An 18,255-nucleotide genomic window follows, 5' to 3' on the forward strand; every position below is an offset into this window, starting at 1 on the left:
GGTCTTCTAGGCTGACTGAAACCTTCATTTAGATAAGCCTTAAACAACAAATGTGCTCGCAAGCTCAAAGTGTAAAATGCATATATGTCTTCTCATTATTTTCCACAAAGTAATCAGTTTCTCATTAAACTCTCCCCCCCCCCCCCCCCCCGCCCATGCTAATACTTTACACAATATTAATATCTATGCAAATACCTTTAATTCCCATCAGCCTGCAGTTGCAGATTATCACAAATGCAGATGTTTTGTGTATTGTAAGGACCTGTTGTATGAAAACGGCGATCTGTAGAATATAGTATATATAGTAGGAAAGCAACCAGGACCAGGTGAACACAGTGTTCCAGGTCAGAGCTAAAGCCTCCACAGCGCTGCACACAGAGAGCAGCATGAGTCACCGGAACAGAGAGATTGCTAGCTTGCAGAATTCATTAAGACAAATGTAATGGATTTCCTCTGGAAGGAAAAAAAAACCTTGGCAGCTGCAGAACAGCACCCCAGTGAATCCTCAAGTAGGTTTCCATACACCTTTGGAATGGCAGCATTTTGCAACCCTGCAGATGATATATGTTTGGTCTGACTGTAAATGAATTAGCTTAAGTCCTTCAGCATGCTGGCCTGTTTTACCTCGGTACTGGTATTCCCTCTGCAGCACTAAACTATTACACTATATACAGTCCATGATATTATACAGGGAAATTATTTGACATCAAAGAAGGCTGCCACGTGATACTAGCGACCAGAAAGCGAGCTACATTATAAATTACAGGCACTCCTGAAAACTGTCCAGCCCTAAAAGACTGCAGACTGTACATAATGCATAAACACAAAGTGTTTTTTAACCCAACACAAGCGGTGTATAGCGCGTTGCTGTCCTACTGTGCCATGCTGCCACCATGTGGGTGCTAGGAGTAATGTTTTCATAAGCATTATCTTCTATAGCGATTAAGAGTTACGGTAACACGGGGACTTGGCTGTCATTGTTCTGTAAGCAGTTTATTTCACACAAAATAAAGGCAGTTGCAGTAGCATGAAGACTGCAGTATCCTATTGATTAAGCAAATGGACAGTATTTTGGCGCAAAGGTAAACCGATATAAAGTGCTATCTAGCTAAATTAGCACAACAGTAGTCACGGGTGAACAAACGTTCGAACACCGTCTAGTTTTAGATAAGGTCCTGCGCTTATAGTCAATAACCCGACACAAAACGACCCAGAAACAGCAGCTGTACTCAGCAAATTACGATTTTAAACGCGACTGCAAAATAAAGACTGATCCCAAATCAGTCTAAACGGCACCGGATGTCGGCAAAGTAAAGAGACAAGTGCCGTTTTCGTGAGTGACTTGTTCCAGGAAGTGCTCTCCGCCGAGTAGAGCATTTCTGAAGGGCTGCCATTTTACCGAGTTTACGGTAAGAAAACTTGCTTCGTTTCGCTGTGTATATTGCTGGCTGCTACACTGCGTGCAGCGTGTCGTGCTACGATGTTGTGTTACCAAAGAAACACACATTAGTTACATACGAAGTGCTACTTTTTTTGTAGCTAACCTAGCTTGTTTGCCACAGTGCATGTGACGCTGCTGTTAGCATTTGCTGTCAGTGAGTGGTATCGAGACAAAACCACAAACGTGTTACATTTAAACCACTTTAAGTAATTATATGTAAGTTTTTCTGACATCGGGGTCATTTTAAGGAACTCGCTGAGCATTTACTGCCCTCTAGTTAATTATTAACTGCCAATTCCCTATTATTGTGTTCATCTCATTTCCTAATAGACTAAATGTCACTTTAACTGCTGTAAAGTTAGCCTCTTCTAACGATGGCTCAAGCTAATGTAGATTTAAGCCGGTATAGTCTTTTCATAGCACATACACAAATGTCAGTGCTGAGTAACAAACCCAGCCAATTACAGCTCATGTTTTTCTCAGGTGCCCGAGTGAACGATGGGGAGCAAAGCGGTCCAGCTTACCTCAGGCTCGCATCATGAGCACATTCTGGCTTCTCTGCATGACCTGAGGCTGCAAGGTCAGCTGAGTGACGTCACCGTGCAGGTGGACTATGAGGGAGATGTGGAGGAGTTTCATGCCCACCAGGTGATGCTTGCTGCATCCAGTGGCTACTTCAAGAAAATTCTGCTGTCTCCGGACGCATCTCGTGATAAACTGTCTCTCTCAAATATGCACTCGGAGGATTTCTCTGCATTTCTGGAATTTGTGTACACCGGTAAAGTTGAAGTTGCCAGAGACAAGATAGGTAGTGTTCAAGCAGCGGCAGAGTTTTTGGACTGTGATGATCTGCTGAAGGTTTGCGGCGAAGCCATAAGCGCAGAAATGATACAAAAGCCCACAAAGAAAAGCTCAAAAGTTGTGGCTCCAGATGATGTGCATGGTGCTCAAAAGGAAGAAAAGGCAAACGGGAAGAGGCATCGTAGAAGCTTGCTGGTTAAGCGGCAGCTGTCTCCACATAGGCTGGTGACAGAAGTCACTTCAAAAAGATTCAAGGCAAAGAAAACAGTGAGGGATGAAAAAAGGCGGGGAAGAAAGCTACAGGTGAAACCGTCTGGCAGTAAGGTGCAACAGAGAGGCGTTTGTACTAAAATAGTGCCTTTAAACATCAAAAATCAAACTATTGATAAAGATGGAGAGGAGGATGGGAGCAGGACTGAAGATAAAGCTGAGCCAGAGAAAGAAAAAGCCAAAGAAGACGAGTGTTCACTGGGAGACCCTGCCTCTGATGGGGATGACTGGGAATGTGAGGACGATGCGCAGAGTAAGGATTCTGAAGACCCGTTGTTTTTACCACCCGGAGAGGAGGAGGAGGATGAGGAGGAACAATCCAAGCAGACTTTAAAACAATCATCCAAGGCCCAGTTCCAGTGCAACAAGTGCCAGCGGACTTTCCACTATGAGAAGAGCTACTTAAAGCATATCAGGTAACATGATAATAATGCTTTAGCTCTAATATAGCTGGAATTATGCACTGCAACGTACAGTACAGTATGTGCATTATATCATAATGTACATGGTATATATTTTTAAATAATGCTGCAACTTGTTGGTGTCTTGGTGAGTACGTACCATGGCGTGAAAGCAGATGTGGTTTATCGCTGTGAGACCTGCTCGCAGACCTTTGCAAACCGCAGCAATCTGAAGATCCACGAAAAGCACGTTCACAGTAACGAGAGGCTCTTTGTCTGCGAATCCTGCAACAAGACCTTTAAGCGAAAGAAGGATGTCGTCCGCCATCAAAGACAGGTGAGGACCGGTAGAATTTCTAACAGCCATATTAATGTTATTTTAATGATAAAAAGTATTAAATTTGTAATAATCCAATTTCTGTGAGAGTCACATTTTTTTATGTGGAGTTTCTGTCGCGGCTGCTTAGGTGCATGAACGCAATCTGCGACACATCTGTCCTGACTGCGGGAAATCACTCAGCTCCAAAACTGCCCTGTTGTTGCACGAGAGGACACACACAGGCACAAAACCCTATGAGTGTACTGACTGCAGGGCCAGATTTACCCAGAACTCTGCCCTCAAGATGCACCGCAGGTACGGAGGTGGTTAAATAAAGCCTCGGGGTAGGGGTGGGCCTGCAAAAGCAAGAAATTGACCGAAAGCTTTTAATCTTGGTAGAGTATTAAGGGGGTCATTTGAGTTATTCTCTTTATAGTGAATCCTTTGATATTAGCATCCCGCTACTTAGTCATGAAATGCATCACCTTCAGCCTTCCTGGAGAACAGTATGCTAAATTAATAGCTCAGACCAGGCATCTTTATATATAGACTACTTTCACCAGAAACAGCTGGAATATCAGGCTGAAGGTGCTGCCATCAATTGGAGATCAGGCACGAGAGCCTCCTATGTTACTTTACCGTCAAAGAACAACTGGACTGTTTTTTTAATGGCAGTTCTGTGTGTTTGGTGCATCCTACATGTTTATGTAGTGTATGTGTAAGCAGATGATGAGGTTTAAACCTGTGTGTTTACACATGTGTAGGACTCACACAGGAGAGAAGCCATTTGCATGTGATGAGTGTGATGCACGGTTCACTCAGAAGCACATGCTGGCCTACCATAAGAGATCGCACACAGGTAAAACCATAATTGAACATTAATAACTAATCAGATTTGAGCATTGTCATCAAGAGCATGTTTCATCTTGTCATTTCTTTACATTTCTGTGCTTTGGTCATTTTTGGCATTACAGACCTGTGGGAAGAAAAGAAAAAGAAAGTTTTCACATGACTTTATGCAGTATGTTAAAAACTAAATACACCCCATGATTGAGTAGCTTGTAAGCCATCTTTAGCGGCAATACCTTGAAGGAATTGAGCTCTGCGTGGCTTTATCTGTCTTTCATTTGGCCCTCTCTTCTTTGCAGTGTTGTTTCAGTTCATTGAAATTTGCTGGCATTTATTTATGCACAGCTCTTGTACACTCCTACCACAGCATTTGCGTCAGGTTGAGGTCTGGACTTGGGGCCATTGCAGCAACTTGATTCTTTTAATTTAAAGTCATTCTGTTGGAGATTTGCTGCTGTGTCTGGCATCGTTATCCTGTCCTGCATGACCCATTTTCAGCCAGCTGTTATCTGTCAGACAGATGGCCTCACATTTGACTCTAGAATACTTTGGCATACAGAGGAGGTCAACTGAATGACTGCAAGTTGTCAAGGTCCTGTGATTGCAAAACATCACTCCTCCACCATCGGGCTGGAAAGTCAGTATTGTTTGTTTGTTTTTTGCCAAATGTGCCACTGTGCATTATGGCCAAATATCTCAATTTGTCACCTGGTCTGTCCAAAGGAAATTGTCCCAAAAGTCTCGTGGTTTGGTAAGATCCAACTTTCCAAACCTAAGTTGTGCTGTCCTGTTCTTTTTTTTCCCCCCCGTAGTGCCCAATAAACTTTAAAATTTAACATCCTGGGTTTTTTGCATTGCATCTGAGCATTGCACGATTTGAGTTTGAGTTCAGTTTGTTTGCACATCCAGACCAGCAAACTACCAAAACATCTGCTTTTATAGACGTGCTCACGCTTGCGGATGATCAGCGAATTAAGTACATTTGATTAGCAGCACCTGGCATTAGCATTAATGGCTGTTTTCTGATTCATGAAGTGTTAAGTTTTTAAAAAATACCCTCATTAAAATATCTTGAAACAGCTAATCACCCGAGGATGCTTCGTTGGGATGTGTTACAGTTTTTATCCTCTGCGCCTATAGTTTCTCCCTTAAAGCTCATTGGAGATTATTTTTTTGGTCTATCTCCACAAACAGTATTTCTTAAAGAAAAAGTCCTGAAGTGTGAGCACACTAAAAACAAAACTATCTACACATACAAGACCATAACTTTTTGTTCTCTCGTGTTAGGAGAGAAGCCATTCATGTGCGAAGCCTGTGGGAAAAGCTTTGCATCTAAAGAATACCTGAGACACCACTCAAACATCCACACAGGCTCCAGACCATATAAGTGTGAAACTTGCGGTAGAGGCTTCGCTCAGAGGAACTCTCTCCACCAGCATTTAAAAATACATACAGGTGAAATGTAGATGTCGTTTTTCATTTAATAGTTATATTACATTGAATTTATAGGTGATTTTTCATTAATCTCTTCCTCAATATTTTTTGATATTTTCTTGTTTCTTTGGTGGTTGTCAGGCGAGCGTCCGTACAGCTGTAAAGACTGTGACAAACAGTTCACTCAGCTCAACGCACTGCAGAGGCATCAGCGTATTCACACAGGAGAGAAGCCCTACATGTGCGGCCTCTGCAAACGCACATTTACAGACAAGTCCACCCTACGCAGGCACACTACGGTGAGCAATACTTCTTAGAAAAAGTAGTTTCACCTACACGGGTACAGAGTTTGTTTAACTTGTATTGTGGCAGGAGCTGAAGTTCCCGTATTTAGAAAAAAAGACACATAAGCTGATGATTTTTGGATTTTTTTGTATAGTGATTGTAGATCTTAAAAAACAGAAAAAAGAAAGAAGCCTGCACTGACTGCTGCAGAAATAACATCGGATTCTTTGACCTTCAGATTCATGACTCAGATGCTCCGTGGAAGACATACCTGGTGGTGCTGGAGGGAAATGTGGAGGAAAAGAAGCCCAGATCTCCTACTAAGATAAAGACAGAAGAAGCAGGACCAGGAGAGCATAAGAGCACGCCCAGGAAAAGTGCTACAATTGCTGCTGGCGATGCTCCTGATGCTGGCGATGCTCCTGATGCTGGTGGTAAAACCCACACCGACTCCATTGTGATTCCATCTGAGCCAGTCAGTGTTCCTGCTGAGTGGCTGACCAGTCACGGAGCCATCGCTCTGGTCAGCCACAGCACTATCGGCGGGATCACCGTTATCCACACGGATGTCACACCAGGGACTCAGATCCAGCCCATCGTAGCCACTGACAATACAGGGACCAGTGTCATTTCTTTAGATGGGTCAGCCATCCCTGTTCCCTTCCCTTTACCAGTGTCCATGGCTCACTCTGTCCCCTTGTCCTCTGAAGCGCCCTCTACTTCTCTGTCTGTATCCACTCTCTCAGTTCCAGTTTCTGAGGGGTTTTTAGCATCAGTCTCACAGATCCCAGGAGTTTCGACATCATCTGTACTGGAAGCTGCAGCTTCGCAAACTATTTTGGCTCCAGTTTCAGACTCTAAAGCCGCTTCAGATACTGAACCTCCGGACCCCAACATTCAGACTGTGGTTATTGGTGAGAATGATTGTGGGAGAAAACAGCCAGTATCCAAAGTGAAGAACAAGAAAGGACTAAACTGAGACCTCAAAATAAGATGTGTGTAGGGGGTGAATGTAAATAGCTTATTTTACTGGCTTTGGGGAGTTTTTAGCTGTCTCAAATCAAATCATGCTACCTTATGTGTATTCTTTGAGTTTTTCACTATTATAATTATCTGAGTTCTGGTGTTTCAGGAATAGCGTTAGCACTTTTTGTTTGGCATTTCAATATCACACTGTTAAAGAGGTGAAGCTAAAGTTTAATCTGACACAAACCCCAGTGAATACAAATGAAGTGAAGATTGTAATCAATTACACATGTTCAAAAGCATGGTTTAGAATATTTTACAACACTTTTGTATTAATTACAGAGAAACGCTCTGCATATAAAATACTGCAGCTGTGAAACAGCAGCAACGAACTTTTGATCATTTAATCTAACTGTGAACAAAATTGCTTAAGTCCTTCAAAATCCTGGCACTTGTCTCTGTTTGAAATTGTCCCTCAGCCTCCTAGTACGCACAGCTAAGGCATCAATTTCAAAAATATGTCACCTTCTTGTTATCGCATTCACAAAATTTTCAGAAAACTTAACCTCTGACCCTGAGGTCACTGAGAATAAAACCGGTCTGAGATTTTATTAGATACACTTTTGGTGTTATTTTGAAAATCCTACGTTGCCTTGATCTCGAGTTATCGCATTCACAAAGTTCGGTGTCCACTTGCCTGCCTGACGACATCAGCCTTTTACAACAGAGGGGTAAAAAACTATTTAACAGAAAACCTTGAATAAGAAAAACTACAGTTTAAGCTTTTTTTTTTTTTTAAATAGAAAACAAAATGCTATCATTTACATGTAAAACTTTGTCATGATGACACACACATGACAGATGAGGCCAGAGTACAAATATCATTCAAGATAAGCTAACCTGCTTGAGGTAACACCAAAGGCAACAACAGTATGGGATATAATGCCTTTATTAATTTCCATTTGCACAAGCATACTGATCAAATCCACAGCCCACTGTTATCCCACCTGGAAGAAGCTGGGTACACGGGGCAACTGACCCTTTAGTAAACACTTTGGTCTGGCTAACAATAGTGAAAGTACACAACACTGAACTATACACAATGACATGCTTAGCGACTGGCCATTTGCAAGGTTTACAGTGCAGTAGTAAACCTTCTATGATACGTTTACAGCACATAATGAGTGACTAATGATGCTCATCAGCACAGGATTACAGCCCTGGGTATAAGAAGTAAGGAGATCTGTGTCAGTGCTTTTCATTCAACAGTACAAACTCTAAATCGCAGCTTCAAACATTCAAAGTATCATTAAGTTGACAAATCATAAACAGCAGTAATAAAATTACCTATAAATGTATAACAGTCTACACTTAGTGCATATCATTACCCTCCCTGTGGTGATAAAATGGAAGCTAAATAAGAGTTTGTGGATGTAATAAATGAATTTTGCTTTAAGATCTTTCTGTTTCCATCTCAACAACACAAGCTAAGATAATGGTACATTCTTTAGATTCATACAAAGCATGAGAAACATTACATAATCTGTTTAAATATACAATAAACTAGATTTAAAAAAGAAAGAAAGAAGCTGCATCTGACTAGTAAACAATAACTGTACAAAACATGCAATATTTCTTATCAGTACTAACTTCAAAACAGAATACACTGCTCTGAAATCCCCCAGGACAGATTTCAAGAGAAAAATGTATGCAGCAATCCTCTAGACAGAGGTGAGGGCGAGAGGATTTACATTCTGACCAGATTCAGACACGCTGAAACAAAGACAGTGCTCTGAAAGAACAGCAAGTGAGCAGTGAAATATTGAAAAATCATCAGTGGACACTCCTATATACACAGTGAGGGGAGTGTAAGGGTGTGTGTTGGTTTGTGTGTTTGAAAGCATGCGTGATAAACTTTCCCTCCGTGCTGCGTTTCTACCCCGAGGTGTCTTTCATTTCAGATCCCCTTCATCGCCCTGGATGGTCTTTTTGATGCGCAGCAGGAGGGTTGTGTGCCACTGGTCCAGACGTGAGATTGAGTCAAACTCCTTTACCTGCATCAGGCAGACAAGGGCACACACAATAAGTGTTTCCTGCTTCAAATTAGGATTCCAACTAGAATGACCTGCTTTGCATCACCAGCACTCTATCAAAAGTGGTGCATTTTCACAAACAAGATCCTTTTTAGATGGTCCTTTATGTAAAAGGCTGTACTCCAAAAATAACCATGATGCCTACCTATTGGTTTGTGGATGCCTGTTTTGAAGCCTTGCCTGACCATATTTGTACAACTACAAACTATCCCAGAGAAGTAAAGCAAGTGTGTAAGTTCATCTCTAAATGTTTTAAAGCATTCCCACGTTAAGCTTAACAACCGATATATGGAGCGACTGCCTCTTCTTCTCCCCCCCCCTCCCTCTCCTGTTGCTACTTCAATCATGAAACTGATCAATGATCAGGCGATCGGCTTTTCTGTCGCGAGTCCGTCTCTCTTGTTTGTTTATCGCCCACTTTGCTCCAGAAAAAGGAAACCAGCGGATAAACAACAGCAGCACGTTTAAGCTTGATAAGCTGTTGTTAGAATGTATTTAATATTACTTTCTACACCAGGATCCTTTTCTACGTAGCTGACGGCTGGTAACTGTGCAGGGGCGGGTCTAGCAAAGTTTTGCCAGGGGGGCAGGTAGGGCATTAACAGGGAAAATTCTGTTGAAGAAAAATGTTGAATCTTTTTAATTATTGTAGAAAAATAATTGATTTCTGTGCATTTGTTTTACACATATATCAAATTAAAGTTGATTACATCGATTAAGCATCATGAGGCGGAGGGTGGGGGGTGGTTCCCCATATTTTTTTGTTGGCAATCCCATTAGTTAGGTTGTTTAATATTTCCGCCAAGTACTCTTTAAAATACCAGACTAGAGAGGATGGTGCAGGTTTAAGTTTATTAGACTGATCAGTATTGCTGAACTATGAAATATTTTGGGTGCAGTGTATTTTTTGCATTAAGGTATAATAGAATAGCTTTAGTGTTTTATTTTTTAAAACTTGAGTATGAACTTATACAAAATGCAGCAAAATATATAAAAAAAACAGTTTTATTGATTCTAAAATACACTATATCAGATTCATATCTGTATCGGCAGATATCCAAATTTATCGGTATCGGACATTAAAAAGTGGTTTCGTGCCATCTCTAGTAAAGACCCTACAATAAAACCGAGAAACCCCCAACAACCAAATGACCCCACTTGAGCAAGCACTTGGCGACAGCGGGAAGGAAAAACTCCCTTTAAACAGGAAGAAGTTAGCAAACTATAACCACAGAATGTATGGATGTGCTACACAAACACAGCTACATGCTAAGTAGTGCTTAGTAACTAACTACTAGGATATCACTTACATAAACTGCACAACAAACTGTACATTGGTCAGACAGCTGCATGGTTGAAAAGTCAGCTCAGTGAGTTGAAGCCTGAAGCCCTTATAATTAAGCCTTAATATTAATTTACAGGGAAGGTTAAAAAAGATTCCTCTATACAGTTGTAAAAAGCGGTAAAATTAACCCAGGGACCAAAACAATTTTTATACCAGGCTGTAATTATGGTTATTCCTCCAGTACAGTCATGCGTTTTAATATGGGAGTCCGTGGGGACCGACTCATTTTTGGAACCAACCTCAAGTATCTATTTCAGGATTGGCTTAATTTTTCAGCCCCAAAGGTTTACACTTGGTTTATTCAAACTTCTGGCACGAGGACGCTTTTCGCTCTGTGACTCTGAGTTAATTTTAAACTGTCTTTTATGAGTTTAGCTGTTATGATTACCGGGCTGCACTATACACTACACTTTGCAACACATTCACATACAAAGTCCATGGAGAATTGCCGAGTTCCAGCCTTCAGCTTCCTTGAATGAAAATCTAACTAAACTACAAGTTGAAACAGTCACAAGCGGACGCCTACACTCTCCAAACACCTTATTAAAAAAGAAGAAGAAGAGAGTTTTCAGTGTATACAAGACTTACTGCCTCTGTGAAAGCATCGCTGTTCTGCTCCTCGTGAGCCTCAAGGAGTTTCTGTTAAAACAAAGAGATGTAGGTCACTCATAGAAACTGAATAGATTAAGGGAAGAAAGTAAGCCGCTATCCAGCTACCTTCAACAACTTGCATTCTCTGGAGTCGGAAAAAGCCGGGAACATCTCCTCATACTTCTCAACAGCGATCTACGGAGAGGCAAAGTTAAAATTCTTCCAGAATTCATCATCCCAGATCCTGAGAGTCACTCACGAAGGCGTAAACTCACCTTAGCGTTGAGCTCGTCAACGATGAAATGACAAAGAGCGGCTTTGAAGAAATACTCCTTGGCGCTGTATTTCAGCAGCGGGTTGTCCATCGTGTTGGCTCCAACCTGGATATAAATCCATATCATTCAACATTTATCAGAAATGTCAAAACTGAGTTAGGAACCTCATGCACAAATACAAAGCAGAGCACTGTAGACACACCTGCTCGTAGATCTCGATAGCCTTCTGGTACTGCTCCAACTGAGCGCAGTAAGCTCCCACTTTCAGCAGACACTTGTTGGCGGAACTAAGGACAGTGTGTAAACAGCACACAGTGAATCTAATGCAACCTGTATAACCATGAGGGCTGTTTGAAACCAGTGTTGCACAGTTTTCAAAAAGCGCTATGCTAAATTAGTTTCGAATGCTGATTTATTAATAACGAGTGCGTCCAATGCCACAGTTTTGTGCAGTTCAGCCCACCTGGATAAGATTTGTTATTGGTTAGAGATTATTTAACAGCTGCTGATATTTTTAAACTAATACTGTTCCTGCTTTAATGGCTATCCTCTTTCTACTTGTGTAATGGATTGGACTATTGAACAAAGACTTCAGTAAACAGCTATGTGAGTGATCAATGCTTAACGCCAGTCAGCCACAACATTACAATCACAGACCGATGGAGGTGAATAACACTTGATCTTGTTTTGCTTGAATGTTCATGCAAAAAACAAGTATCTTAACAATCTTACTGCACCAGCTGGTAATGTCAGCTAAAGGGGAAGAAAAAACTGCAGTTCCTCTAGTTCTCTATTTTATTAGTATGTTGCTTTGCACTTATCAGAAGATATCTGTCTGTGTGTTGCACCTGCACAATGTTTAAATGGAGCTTGCTAACAAAGCTTGCTGGGACTAGCTGGTAACTTAGCACACCACCCTTTTTGTCCATAAAACTAACATAGCAGCGGCAAAAATGTAACAAACCCATAACCGATGGTCGAAGTCTCACAGCTATGTCCATTTTCTTATATAGAGTCGATGCTGCAATACCTTCTGCAGCAACCAACATCCCTTTAGTGGCTCACGATAAAACAACCGACCCATCTTCTAAACCAGCGGTGTGACACATGAAGCCCACGAGCCAGAATTGGTCTGGCAAAGACTCAAAAACTGGACATCTTTGGAAAATGTGAAGGAGGGCATACTTTCATAAATTTTACAGTGTTTCCTAATAATAAAGACCTCCCCCATACCCATTCATACTACAGTAATAAAGTAACAGATAAGCAATTAAAAGACAAAACGTTACCTTTTTTTATAAGTTGAAAGAAATGAAAAACACAAATAAATAAAATATAGCTTTTTCTATTATTTTATACATTAATTTCTCACAATTGAAGCTCAAAGAGTCATGCTGACTGATTTCTTTCAATTACTACAGACACACTTCCTTATTGTGAAGAAAAACTGGGACATATTAGAGAGATTGCACTTCTTTTTCTTGCATTAAGATATTTCAAGGATTAAATGTGCAGTTAATGTACATACGATGTAAGATGAGTTTGAAATCCCTGTTCTAAACTCAGCTAGTTCTCAATCCAGCTGGACATCAATCCAAGAAGGATTTAACTCTCAACCTGTCAGCATCCCAGCACCAGACACTAGAGAACATCTCCAGAAGCCTGTGTCCATGCCCTGATGGGTTAGAGCTGTGCTGAAGTTGTGAGGTTACTTATTTAATATTGGGCTGGTGGTTTAATGTTGTGGCCGACTATTGTAGACCTTTACAGCTTCGATGAGGGTGCACACATATATCTGAAACCTGAAATTACTTTTTGCTTTAATTTCTGAATTCAGAGCTGAAAAAACAAAAAACAAAAAGAAAAAACGACTGACAAAATCCAATATTTTATACTAATAAAGGGGACAGTACCTGTTCGATTCTTCTCCTTTGTAGTAGTCTGCTGCTTGTTCATAATGTGCAATCGCCTTTACAGAAGACAAAGCAACAAAAAGCCCTTATATTTATATTTTCAATGTCCCTTGAAGAAAATTTGCACCATAATTAGTTTTAACAGTAGTTGGTAGTATAATCTGATTACATGACACCATTACCTTTTCAATATCAACTAGTTCAGACTCGTAGATCTCTGCAATACTGATGTGGTGTTTGGCTGCGATGGTAAATCTTCCCTGAAGGACAAAGAAAGGGGGGAAAAAATCATTACACACTGGATCTATCCAGACAGATGCCTCTCAAGTCAATGAAAGGTTCCACTCTGAGTGCTGAGAGGGGAGGTTAAGTAGCAGCCTGTGGGGCTCCATCTACAAGACATTTAAAAATCACCCTCTTTAAAGGAACATGAAGAAAAACAACAAGAAAAGGGCAAATTGGAGAACAACATTCAATAAACACAACATGGGCAGTGGATATGATGATACTGGCAGAGGTAGCCTGCTACAGCACAGATGTGTATGAGGGCCTTCGGTTATCCAGGTGATGGGACTTCTAGTACAGTCTTGGAAAAAATAAAATTACAAGTCACAATCAGACACTATAAAAATCTTACCATGTCTGTGTATATATCGATGGCAGCATTTAAACACTTGATTGCCTCTTTTAGCAGCATTAAGGGAAGAGGAGGGAACAGTTAGACATCATGTAAGTTTTCTCACACTTTCTCTTGCACAGCATCGTGTTGCACATCGGTATACACGGGATGTTCTTTCAGCGGGGTGAAATGGTGTGAGTCATACAATTATCTAACACGCTTTTCATAAAAGAGATTTCTTACCTCTTACTTATAAAGGTAAAATATAAAAATACTGGTAAACACACCTGTGGTATCAGTTTTAAAATCCTATGTAACCTTGTTCTCGGGTTATCACATTCACAAGATTTTCAGAAAATTTGATCTCTGAACTTGACCTCGAGCTCAAGGTCACCGGGATTCAAACTTGTCTGGGGTTTTTAGGAGATGCAGCTATGGTATGAATTTGACGACAGTACCCCACATCAACAAAGAGAGTGACATCAGTCACAGGTAAATACCATGCAGCTCAAAGAAACAACCTTACACAACACTGCGAACAAGCTGCTTAACATGCCAACATCAAAGTCACAGCAGGCTGACAGTGAAACCTATGGAAGCTTTTGTTTCCACTACTGACAGAAGAAATTGCAGGCTATTTTCTCAAACCTTTGAGTTAGTAAGATTAAATTTCAAGTTAGCTCTGCCAATCAAGAAGCTCAGTGAATGACACCTTTTCCTTGTTACCTGGAAACAGATGGCAGATGGTACAGACACATGCACACGCAAAATTGGACAGTGATAGCATCATTGAGCTACCAGTGTACATTAAACATGAACATATTGCAGTTGTGCAGAAAACAATGCCAGGCGATTCAGCTAGCAACACAAAAATTCATTTGTAATTCATGTGGCTTTCACGTAGCACCTTCAGAGCTTCCTTAATGACAGCGCCAACTTAAATATTTAAGTTATTTTCTCAAAAATTTGACTTATAACTCAAACGTTTGTGATACGTAACCTGAAATTATTTATTTCTTTGTGGAACGAAGCTTCCATAGAAACCTTGTAGCCTAAAGCTCAGTCTAATGCATGATCAATAATCCATTCAAGAAAAAGATGATTTTGCTCATGTGAATGCAGCATTTTCAGTGAGAGAAATAGTTCATCACCCACTAAAAAAGCCATTGGGATGAGTGATTACTGAAAACGCTGCATCCAGATTAACAGAATCTGCTTTCTGGGCTCCACAATCAACACTTCATTCATTTATACAGTTGGAATATAAAGAGTATTACATATGATTAGCAGCCTGGTCTTACCATTAGGGTCAGACTTCTTGTAAGCATTTCCAGCATCGATGAAACTGGTGGCACAGTCGTGTTTGTTCTGCAGCTGCATATGGAGACGTGCGGCCTTGCAAAATGCATTTCCAGCACCTGGAGACGAGGGAGATGCCAAACTGTTACACACACACACACACACACATACTGCACACTTTGGATTTAGCTGACACTCTTAATTATGCGCATAACTTGAACCCAACTTAAGTGTGGCACTTTCACAAAGTTTGCAGTTACAGCGCCAAAAAAATAAATAAAATAAAAACTTGTTCAAGAGAGCAGCAAAAGTGAGTGGAAAATTTTAAGGTGTGGATGTCATAGGCAATAATCAGTTCATCGCACCGCTCCAGTTCTTGGCCATCTTGAACATGTTGGCTGCTCTGCAGTACATCTCACATGCCTCTTCCACTTTGTGATGTCCCCTAAAAAAATATATTCATATGAGGAGAAAAACAAGAACACAGTTTTGAATTTAGTGCAAATGTTCATTGCATTTTGTTTATGAAAAGGACGATCATGCTGAGCTATATGTAAAGACACACTATTGTTAGATTTTCCACTAAGATGCAATGTTTGGCTTGTCCTAAATAAACCTTCTACACAGGCACTATAGAGCTCAATTCCTTTTGACAGCCAGCAGACCCCTGGGAGCTCCCTGTAGTCGTAATCATACTCTGGCCATTCAATCATGGCAGAGGATTACATCATTGCCTGGCCGGCAACAGAATTAGCAATATGAAGCCTGGCAATGGTTATCCTGGATAAGAACTGCAGCGTAGTAACATCTGGGGCTCATCTGTGCAGAGGTTTAGAGAAAAAAAAAAAAAACCACTGAGTCACACGGGGCTATCGCCGAAGGTTTTTTGCATTAAGAGTCTAAACAAACAATATTTTTTATTCATTACCGGATAGAATATACACACGTTTGCAAGATTTAAATAAGGTAATGCTGATCTCTTCTGGGGTCACTGACAGTGGCAAAAGATTTGGATAGAGCTTCTGTAATGACGACCATTGGGAAAGCAAGACGCATGAATACAGGTACAGATATAAAAGAGAAACGTTTATTTGGTTAGAACTGGTCAGATAAACCAGAGGGTGTGAGTTAGGAGCTTCCTAATCAAAATACACTTCACCCCTCCTCCAAGCGTCCTCCATAGTTTATGTATAGCATGAATCTAATGACAGCATCTGCCATTGCTATAGTTATGGGGATTAACGAGGGTGTTGGTCACAGCTGAAGGCAACCATTAACTGTAGTTAATGCAATAAATTCACTCCTCTGCGGATTACATCAGGATTAGATGATGTGCTGCTGCTGGTGATTTAACTCTGATTACGTTGTTTTCTATTTTTTTAAGTCCTTTTTATTTTGGGGGGTATTTAATTAAGAAACATGATCCAGGACTTGCCATTAAACTGATTTAATAGAAATAAACAGTTCAATGACATTAATGAACTTACCAGCACACTGTATGTGTAAGCTGACATAACAGGCAGTATTAAACAAAGGAAAGACTTACAGCTATAGTAAATAAATTAGATATTTTAAGCTTGCTAAAACAGTCTGCTGCGTAGCCTCAAGGCCAGCGCTAAGTCTAGCAGGAGGTCGTGATCTGCTGGCTTGTTTACAAACCTAAAAACAGCTAAGTTAGCTAACTGCCTCGCAGGTACGATTGCGCTGCATGTCATCTTCCTCTACGTTAACAATCAGCTAAACTTCTATAACATTTAGCCTGTTCACATACGGACACCTCAGCTAGCTAAGTGAAAGCAAGTGTGAATGGAAACAGGCTCCGTGCCAACTTTGCCGCTGACACTAAACGCTTGCTAGCTGTTGTTCTTTGGTGCAGTGCTGTCTTACCCTCCAAACATCCCTCCCAAAAAAGAACCAGACGACTTGACTTTTTTGTCAGCGTCGGCCATAAGCTGAATAGCTTCCTTCTCTTTCCCAGAGTTGTCCATTTCTTGTCTGTAGTTGGGGGAGGGAAAAAAGCTAACAGTTAAGCAGAGAACACCCGCAGAGGATTCAAGTGTGTACAGTAAGGATTACAGTCGACGGGTTTATTTAGCGTAGGCGTGCACAGCTAGTGGCTTAGGTGAGTGCCGTGGCATCACGGGAGTTGGAGTGCTTTACGCCCCAAACTCAGCAAGAGCCGAGGCAAAAAAGAACTACAACTCCCAGCCAGATATGAGCAAATTTTCTTATGTCCGTGTTACGTAATATCTTGTGCCAAATTACAAAATAAATGTTGAATATTCGGCTTATTTTTTCTTAATTCGTTTTTTCTGCAGCATTTAATAAAAAAAATATAGTTAAATAATAAATAAAATATTTTTGTCTGAATTTAGAAACACAACAATTAGTGTCCTTTGTGTTTCTGTACAGCAGAGGGCGCGAAAGCAGTGCAACTGACTAATTATACTATAAACATTTTGACTTTCCTAATTATTCATTTTGCTAAATGAAGCTCAAACAACTTTTTGTTGCTGTTGTTATTTCGACAAAACTTCAAATTGCTTACATTATACTGTGCGTGTGCAGTTATGTCCTTTTTTTAACTAAATTAAACTGTAGAGGGAAACGTGCATTTGGAAAATCTAATTCATTTTATGGGTTCAGCAAAACAATGCCATTGGGTACAATTAGACTTTGACTCTATTCTCCTGGTGAATGTAAATTCTCAATAAGGGCTTAAAAACAAACTGTCGTAACATGTGACCGTACATAGCCCCCTAGCTCAGCTGCTCTAACATTTATAAACTGTTAAGATTTCTAAAAAGTGTGAGAAAGACACTATTGTGATCGTCCTTTTTCTGTATTCAATCCTTCCAAGTCGTACAACAAGGCTCTCATTCAGAGCTGGTCAAACAGTAGGTTACAAATGATAATGCTTGTCATTTACATTATACAATACGTAATTACTTAAATATTAATTGTAACCAATTATGTAACAACAGTGAGTGTCTACAGCCAACTGCAAATGACGGTGGAGGCTCTGTCATGGTTTGTCATGGTTCATTTCAGCCAGTGGTGTTGGGGATCTTGTGAAAATTGAAGGAATTATGAACAGAGAAAAGTACACCAGCCTTTGATTGGCCGGGGCTTCAGTTTTCAGCATGAAATTCCAAACACACTACCAATGCAGTAAAATATCTGGATAGAAAAACACATACTGGACCTTAACATTACTGAAGCAGCGTGGGATCATTTTGACAGAGATCATCCAAAGAAGCCTGGGGAAATATTCCTGCAGACTACTTAAAGAAATGACCAGAAAGCTTCCCTAAGAGATCTGATGAAGAATAAAGGTGGTCAAACCAAATACAG

The 18,255-nt window shown here is 40.6% G+C and overlaps 2 protein-coding genes across 3 annotated transcripts; one reads left to right on the forward strand and one right to left on the reverse strand.

Moving 5' to 3' along the window:
* Positions 1–969: 969 nt before the first annotated feature.
* gzf1 (GDNF-inducible zinc finger protein 1) lies at positions 970–8,354 on the forward strand. Of its 2 annotated transcripts, none has more exons than XM_086263613.1 (8): positions 970–1,409; positions 1,925–2,928; positions 3,067–3,250; positions 3,381–3,547; positions 3,997–4,091; positions 5,369–5,536; positions 5,657–5,814; positions 6,039–8,354. In XM_086263613.1, exons 2-8 carry the CDS (start codon positions 1,940–1,942, stop codon positions 6,777–6,779), a joined length of 2,502 nt encoding a protein of 833 aa, XP_086119739.1. In that variant the 5' UTR covers positions 970–1,409; positions 1,925–1,939; the 3' UTR covers positions 6,780–8,354. The 2 variants fall into 2 exon arrangements, with proteins under 2 accessions (XP_086119739.1, XP_086119740.1); XM_086263614.1 differs by lacking the exon at positions 970–1,409 and adding an exon at positions 1,468–1,657.
* napbb (N-ethylmaleimide-sensitive factor attachment protein, beta b) lies at positions 7,700–17,008 on the reverse strand. The gene is made up of 11 exons (XM_086263615.1): positions 16,789–17,008; positions 15,267–15,346; positions 14,904–15,020; positions 13,621–13,667; positions 13,166–13,243; positions 12,984–13,039; positions 11,273–11,357; positions 11,071–11,175; positions 10,922–10,990; positions 10,793–10,843; positions 7,700–8,820 (listed from the first exon to the last, which is right to left on the reverse strand). Exons 1-11 carry the CDS (start codon positions 16,887–16,889, stop codon positions 8,719–8,721), a joined length of 891 nt encoding a protein of 296 aa, XP_086119741.1. The 5' UTR covers positions 16,890–17,008; the 3' UTR covers positions 7,700–8,718.
* Positions 17,009–18,255: the final 1,247 nt, after the last annotated feature.

Source organism: Aulonocara sp. 'chitande type north' Nkhata Bay, linkage group LG15 (assembly GCF_057382095.1).
Source record: "Aulonocara sp. 'chitande type north' Nkhata Bay isolate Kocher_YH1m ecotype deep benthic linkage group LG15, A_spYH_male_GT1.1, whole genome shotgun sequence".
NCBI lineage: Eukaryota > Metazoa > Chordata > Actinopteri > Cichliformes > Cichlidae > Aulonocara > Aulonocara sp. 'chitande type north' Nkhata Bay.

Excerpts from the sequence above, each read along its gene's own strand:
- napbb (XM_086263615.1), bottom strand. The coding sequence starts at position 16,889 with ATGGACAACTCTGGGAAAGAGAAGGAAGCTATTCAGCTTATGGCCGAC. Across the intron at positions 15,347-16,788 it reads TTGGGAGGGATGTTTGGAGG|GGGACATCACAAAGTGGAAG; the intron begins GTAAGACAGCAC and ends ATATTTTTTTAG. Across the intron at positions 15,021-15,266 it reads GATGGCCAAGAACTGGAGCG|GTGCTGGAAATGCATTTTGC; the intron begins GTGCGATGAACT and ends CCTCGTCTCCAG.
- gzf1 (XM_086263613.1), top strand. The coding sequence starts at position 1,940 with ATGGGGAGCAAAGCGGTCCAGCTTACCTCAGGCTCGCATCATGAGCAC. Across the intron at positions 3,251-3,380 it reads TCGTCCGCCATCAAAGACAG|GTGCATGAACGCAATCTGCG; the intron begins GTGAGGACCGGT and ends GCGGCTGCTTAG. Across the intron at positions 5,537-5,656 it reads GCATTTAAAAATACATACAG|GCGAGCGTCCGTACAGCTGT; the intron begins GTGAAATGTAGA and ends GGTGGTTGTCAG.